At 32.9% G+C, this 7,401-nt stretch overlaps 1 protein-coding gene across 1 annotated transcript; it reads right to left on the bottom strand.

Annotated features, from left to right (window-relative positions):
* Positions 1–4,478: 4,478 nt before the first annotated feature.
* LOC105768739 (NADP-dependent glyceraldehyde-3-phosphate dehydrogenase) lies at positions 4,479–7,223 on the bottom strand. Its single transcript, XM_012588873.2, has 8 exons — positions 6,934–7,223; positions 6,438–6,631; positions 6,206–6,334; positions 5,983–6,102; positions 5,747–5,883; positions 5,516–5,671; positions 4,930–5,425; positions 4,479–4,836 (listed from the first exon to the last, which is right to left on the bottom strand). Exons 1-8 carry the CDS (start codon positions 7,076–7,078, stop codon positions 4,723–4,725), a joined length of 1,491 nt encoding a protein of 496 aa, XP_012444327.2. The 5' UTR covers positions 7,079–7,223; the 3' UTR covers positions 4,479–4,722.
* Positions 7,224–7,401: the final 178 nt, after the last annotated feature.

Here is a 7,401-nt window from a genome sequence, read left to right as displayed (position 1 = left end):
TACTTTTATAGTTAATCAACTGATAATAATTTATACTTTTACTCGTAAATGAAAGAAAATTGAACCCATAATTAACGAGGTATTTAGGCATATGAGGTGAGGGATGAAACATCAAAACTTTCATACTTGGAAAAAGAAAATTCCAATTCCATTCACGTTCAATCAATCATTCAAAACCACAACTTTATGCCAAATTCAACTGAGACGTTGCGTAATTTATTTGATGTTTCAACACTAGATTACTCTGAACAAACTGACTTTATTCTTCAGTTTTTGTGATTTATAGTAAACATTATTTGGGGAAGCCTTTAAAGGAAAGAACAAAGAGGAGTACGTGATTTTTGAATCCATGTAGTAACTCACAGGGATTTGTTGCTATCAAAAACAGTATAGAAGTTAATTGTTCATTTAAAGGGGCCGGGGCTGTATCTTTTCTTCTCTTTGTCTAATTAATTTTTTCTTTGCTTATCTTATATATAAATAATTACATCACACATGAAATCAGCCTTAAAGCACATCAAGTCTCAAAACATTTTAAATATGGAAACTGGAAATGTGAATATTCCACCAATTCAATTCCTCCTTTTTATTACTTTTTTTCTAAATTTGCTACTTCGGTCTTCAAGTTAATTCTTATTGCCTACTAATTTGGGTCTGATTTGAGGTTTTTTTTTATTGGTTTTAGTGCATGGGTTCTCTTCTATATTGTTAAAGATTGAAATTGGGGATTTTCACCACTCATCTTTGGGTTTTCTTTTTGTTTTATGCTTCTGCTTAGATGTGTAAAGATGGATGGTCTGGGGATAAGTAAAAATGATTTTGTATTTGACTCGCTTGGAAAGACTTAATTAAATTTAAAGTTTTAGTGGCTTTTTGTAATGCAAGACTTTTGTGCAAAATATTTTCTTGTATGTGGTAAATGGTAGTGTGTTTGATGCAGAGGAATGAGTTAAGTGGCCCCACTTGATAAGGAATGGAAATGTCGTCAAGTTTGGTAACCTTGGAATGGACAAATTTATTATGCTTCAACTTTTTACGAGTCGTAACATATTTGATGTCCAGTAAAACTTTAGATTATGTATTTTTTTTTAATAAAATAGATCACATTCAATTTTGATGATTCGTAACTTCATTAATTATATAAAACAATTTATTTCCCTTATATTTCACATTTACTAAATTATGACAAAATTAAATTGAATTCTGAAAATGTGGTAATTTTAATTTGATATCACTATCACCAACATTGGCCGACAGGTTTTAGTTCCGTATTTACAGATTTAATTATTGGGTGATTTCCATCTACTTACGGTGTAACACCCCTAACTCATACCCATCGCCAGAATAGGGTTATAAAGCTACCGGAGTTTACAAATTAATTTACAAACATTTCATTATTTTATCAAGCATTCATCTTTATAACCAATCAAAATCAAAACATTAATGAGCTAACGTTGACCAATTTAACTTATTCATGCCATTATAACCAGAATCAAATCATCCAAATTTACTGATAATCATTTTGATGCATCTAATAATTATACATATTACCAATAATAATTCAATTACAATAATAAAATACATATTTATATAATATTCATCACCAAATAACATTCACTTTAACTAAATTTATACAAAATATAGTTCATACAAACTTACAAGGCTAAATTGCGTAAATACCAAAATTGTGGACATTTTGATAATTTTCTATTTTCCTCAATTTCCACCCAAGCTTTATCTAAATTAATATTTCATTCAATTTATTAATTTAAATAATAAAACAATTCATTCCATGCAATTTGGTCACTTTTTGACATTTTACAAATTTACCCTTAAAATTTTACTTTTATTCAATTTAACCCTAAACCTAAAACATGCAAATTAACCATTTTAATGAAAACTCATGCTAGTTGAATAATTATATATTTTCCTTCTCCTCCTCTCCATTCCACATCCTTAATGTATATAACATGCTTATATATAACATTATCTATAATTTCACTATTTATTTATATGTTCATTCAAAGTTGTCCACTTGAGTCATAGTCACTAAATTATTTATATTTTGAGCTACGGAACCCCGAATTAAGATCCGCTAAACTTATATGAAACTAGACTCACATATCTTCTTACCATAAAATTTTCAGAATTTATGGTTTAGCCAATAAGTGCAGTTTATTCTTTAAAGTCATCCATGTTCTGCTGTCTGACAGTTTCAACCCTTCTTCACTAAAAATTAATTATCTCCTCGTACGAGATTCGAATGATGTTACCGTTTGTTTCTATTGAAAATAGCCTCATTAAGGATTTAAGCATATAAATTTAAGTCCCTAATTATTTTTCTCAATTTTTTAATGATTTTCCAAAATCAGAATAGGGGAACCCGAATTCATTCTGATATTGTCTCACAAAATTTATATCTCATTATTTACAATTCCTTACTTACACCGTTTCTTCTATGAGAAACTAGGCTCAATAAGCTTTAATTTCATATTTTGTTCATCTTCTAATTCGATCTCCACAATTTATGGTGACTTTTCAAGGTTAACCTACTGTTGCTGTCCAAAACTGTTTTAGTGCAAGATGTTGATTACTAAGTTTGTAACTCCATTTCTCTATAATATTTCTCATCACTTTCACTTATTTCCCTTCACTAATATATCAAGAACATAAGACCTTATATAAGAAAACTCTATTATAACATCATTTCTATGTTTTTTTCTATAATATCAAACTTAAAAATATATTGAAATCTTGATGTTCTTACATTGTCCTGTTAGTTTCAACCTTTAACTTGATTTTCTCTCTTCTCCAGCTTCTCTTTCTTGAATCTAACTTGATATTCTAGCTCCCCATAGTCTCCTTGTTATCTTTCTCTCTTGATGGATATGGAAATTCTTTTGATTTCTAGGTGAAAATGGTAAATTTTTTGTGGAAGGGCCAAATTGTAAAGAAAGCAAAACTTTCTTTCTTTCTCTCTTCTTCTCACGTTGGATGCATGGGAAGATGATGATTTCTTTTCATCTTTCCTTCCTTTTATATTAATCATTTAATAATAAAATAATACTAAAAATCTTAATAAAATATTAATTAAATAACATTTATCTAATTAATTAATTAAAATTATCACCAACATATCATTACCTTCTAGAGTTCTCTCTCTAATTGACCATTTTTCCCTTCATAATCTTTTAAAATTCCATCCTTGAGTCATCATTTAATTTGGTAAAAATTGTAATTTAGTCCCTCAAAATTCTTCACCTTTTCAATTTGGTCCTAATTCATCCATTTTCCTTAGTTTCTAGACTATTCCACCCTTAAAATATTTGCACTATTGGTCCTTCAACTTTTCATATTTACACTTTACCCCTCAAATTTTGAGTATTTACTCTTGGTTAACAAAATTTTTCTCACTTTTGTGATTTAATTCTTTCTTGAATTTAATATACTTCTCAATGTTGCCATAACTCAAAATTTTCCTTTTTGTCACTTTATTTCCTTATTTTACTATATCAAGGATACCTAATTTCTTACTGTAGTAGTTTTCGAGATATTTCAGTAATAATTTTCGAGATATTATGTACGGAAGTCATTTTAAATCCGTCATATACCCCATAAAATGTACCGACAGAAAGAACCGTAGTAAAAGTCTAGTTGAAAAGTTATCATCCAACAGAAGTGTACCAACGAACCAACTGATATTTACCGCCGCCCATAGGGTTCTAGACATACCCCTATAGCAACGGTTATCCCTATCTTTAGTAGTAATAGTGACGGACTTTGATGCTTTGATAAACAGATTTCGTCCATCAATAAATGGCAGTACGTTATGATAGTGATCATTGCATGTAATTTCCATTTTTTAGCTTTGCATCCTTTAATATATATATATATATATATATATATATATTCAAGTTTGTATATTTTTTATAATTGTGATTTTGTTTTTGGAGAAGGAAAATATCTGATCAATAAGTTACAATATGAGGATTAAGGTTGTAATTTATTGTAATTAAAGATGTGTATAAAATTACTTCAATTTTATACACTGTACAAGTAGATCCTCCATAATAAAATAGCTATTTTAATTCGATAAAAATGAGAAATTTTGGTATAAACAAAATAATTATATATACATTTTCAATACTAATATTATATATACATTTTCAATACTATTCTAAGAAAGTGAGATGGTCCTTTTCATAAAGAGATTCAAGTGTTTATATATATATAATCTAACAAAATATATCATTTTAGGAAACATAAATTTTCCTTAATTCTATCATGTGTGTGTGTGCTAATTGTATATTATACCATAGACATAGAACAAAAAAGACAGTAAATTATACCATATAAAATAGGCCTGGGTTTTATTTTAAGAAATCCTTCAACATTGAACCCAAACCCATAAGTGGCACTTGTCTGGTTTTAGCCCCAATTCTGTCAGTTTTGATGATTATTTTTGGGCTTAAACTGGATAGGCTAAACCCAGAAACCAATGTTCATTAAAAGCTCTGCTAAGTCTTCAAAACATCACTCGAAGAAACTTTGGTACATTCGATAACAGAGACAATATATTATGCATATGTAACTGTCTTTCTTATTTGCTTGTCTCCATTTTTTATCCTTTTTCACTAAACATCATATGGAAATAAGCTCTAAAACACAAATACTATCTTAACTAAGATAACCCTGGTTGTTATTCTGATATTTATGAAATGCCTAACCCATGGTGTAAGACGGGGTTGGTAAGTTGATAACTGTGCTCTTGATCTTTGTCATCATGTTAATGCTGTTGGTAACCCCCTGTGATCCTATTCCACTGTCTTTCAAACCCTGTTTGCAACCCAGTTCTCAATAATTTTACAATGCTGCTGATATAACAAGAAAGTAATCCAATTTGGGACATGCAATATAGATTTTGTTTACCTGAAATGGGAAATGATCTGGTCCACGAGCTGGTGCAGAATTTATCTGAACCGTACCCGTCTCCATCGCATCACTGATCAATATTGCTTTATTGACATCCTTTGTGAAGACACATCCTTGGAGTCCAAAGTTGCTAGCATTGCAGTGGTGGATACCTTCCTCAATGGAGTTAATCCTTATAACCGGCAAAACCGGACCAAACGGTTCCTCCCATGCGATCCTCATATCGGGTCGAACATTGTCTAACAACAATGGCCATATAAGATTGCCATCTCTCTTGTACTCTTGACAAAATGTAGCTCCTTTCTCTTTGGCATCTTTCACCAGTCCTTCGATGAAATTAGCCGACGACTCCGACACCACGGGAGTGATATCGCAGTCATCCTCCGGTGCCCCGACCGTTAATTTCGCCACTTTTGCCTTCACCTTCTCCACCAGAACATCAGCGACAGATTCCATCACTAACACAACCTTGACAGCCGTGCATCTTTGACCACTGTGGTAGTAGTTGTACAAGCAAAAAAGAGTTAAAACACCATGTTAAATGTCTAGTAGAAGTGAGAACAAGCAAGTCTTGTTTTTTTACCTGTAAGAAAATCCTCCTTTTATTATGTTTGCAGCAACTAAATCCAAGTCGGCATCCTCGAGTACGATACATGCATCTTTTCCTCCCAATTCCATCTGCAGAGGGATCATTCCTGCCTTCTTTGAGATCGCAATGCCGGTGTCTCCACCAGTGAAGCTGAGGAAAAAGGTAATGCAAGTTATACACTATATTGTCATAGCAAATGAAGTGTCCACAATGGCATGGAACTACCTTATACAGTTAACTCCAGGATGCATGGTGAGGAAGTCCCCGATCTCGGAGCCTTTCCCCGTCACACAGCTAATGAGCCCTTTGGGAAAACCAGCCAAATGAAAGCAGTGTACCATATGAAGAGCAGAAACAGCACCCTGTAAGAAGATTACTAATTTTAGGACACACTATCAAATTCGACCACATTATATGTTTCGACAAAATGTGTTATCAGCATGTATGCTTGTAAAAAGTACCTGTGTCGGTGGCTTGAGTACAAGGGAGTTTCCAGCAATTAAAGCCGGTGCGATTTTTGAAACAGCCAGGTTAACTGGATAATTGAATGGTGGAATGGCCAGAATCACTCCAAGCGGAATCTGTATACATTGAATTGCAACTATAACTCATGAACAACAGGTTGTTTTCACAGGATTCTGTATATAATTTTTCATATTCTGAAGCAAATGAATGAAACATTACCTTGGAGGTGAGGCAATATTTGGTTCTCTGATTTCCAGGAAAACTATCAGATACCAAGAATTTCCCTTCACCAAGAATCCTTACCCCTTCTTCAGCAGTGTAAGAAATAAGATCCCCGGACCTCACAACCTTCATGGAATTATATCAAAAACCAGTTTTCCTTGAGATGAGTTGTTTTTCAGTTCTGAATTAAACAATTGCACAAAAAAAGTTGGAGCAGATTATTATATACCTCGGTAATGGCATCTTTGGCTGGTTTTGCAATTTCTTTAACCAGGCATTCAGCAATTGGTGCTTTATGCTCCTTTAGGATAGCAGCAGCTTTATGAAGGAGCTCAGCTCTCTTCCAAAGTGGAGTCTTAGCCCATGATTTTTGTGCAGTTTTTGCTGATTCCATAACCTTGTTCACCTCTTCTTGTGTACAAGCTGTTTGCAGCACCACAATAAAATCACCTCAGGCATCATTTTACCAAGACGCACAAACTAGCCATTAATATGATTTCAGCCCCTAATTCAACTATTTGGGCTTTAGTTAAGTATGGTCTCAAAGGCACCTTGATTAATCTAGATCACCACGAAAACAAACACAGTTTCATAAGGAATCAAGAACAACACCTCAATATTTCAACAAAAAAAAGACAAGATTTGATGGGAAAAACAAAAGCATGCATATATGGTTTACATGATTAGCAAAATAAACTGTGGTTTTACAAGTTTAGCAGGCCAACCTTGAACCTTATACTGAGTTTTTCTGGTGGTGGGGTTGATAATTGCAACAGTTTTTCCAGAAGAAGACTTCTTCCATTCACCATCAGCATAGTACTTGTAAACATCTCCATCCAATATGTCTGAAAACACTCCAGTCCCAGCCATTATGAAAATTAAAAAGAGACGAAACGTACTTGTTTCCTATGGATTTCCTCACTCCAAGAGCAAAAAACAAAGAAACTAAGTGACGCAAAGTGAAGTGGAAGATGAGGCAACGAGTGTCTGGTATGGATTATGATGCCATACGGTTACATATATAGGGAAAAGGTGAGCCACAGCCATTGCCTTTGGTTGCAGTTGGAAAAAAATGAGTTTGGTTTAGGTGGTTCAGATTTTGCCAAGTTTGAGTAAATGGTTCTAACAATTTTCCTATCGAAATTTCACTCTTGCTGACCAGTCAATAGCTTGTACAAGTTAAAAATTGTAAC

The sequence above is a fragment of the Gossypium raimondii genome, chromosome 5 (genome assembly GCF_025698545.1).
Source record: "Gossypium raimondii isolate GPD5lz chromosome 5, ASM2569854v1, whole genome shotgun sequence".
Lineage (NCBI taxonomy): Eukaryota > Viridiplantae > Streptophyta > Magnoliopsida > Malvales > Malvaceae > Gossypium > Gossypium raimondii.
The sequence above is the reverse complement of the archived record's forward strand: the minus strand, read 5'-3'. Positions and strand labels throughout refer to the sequence as shown.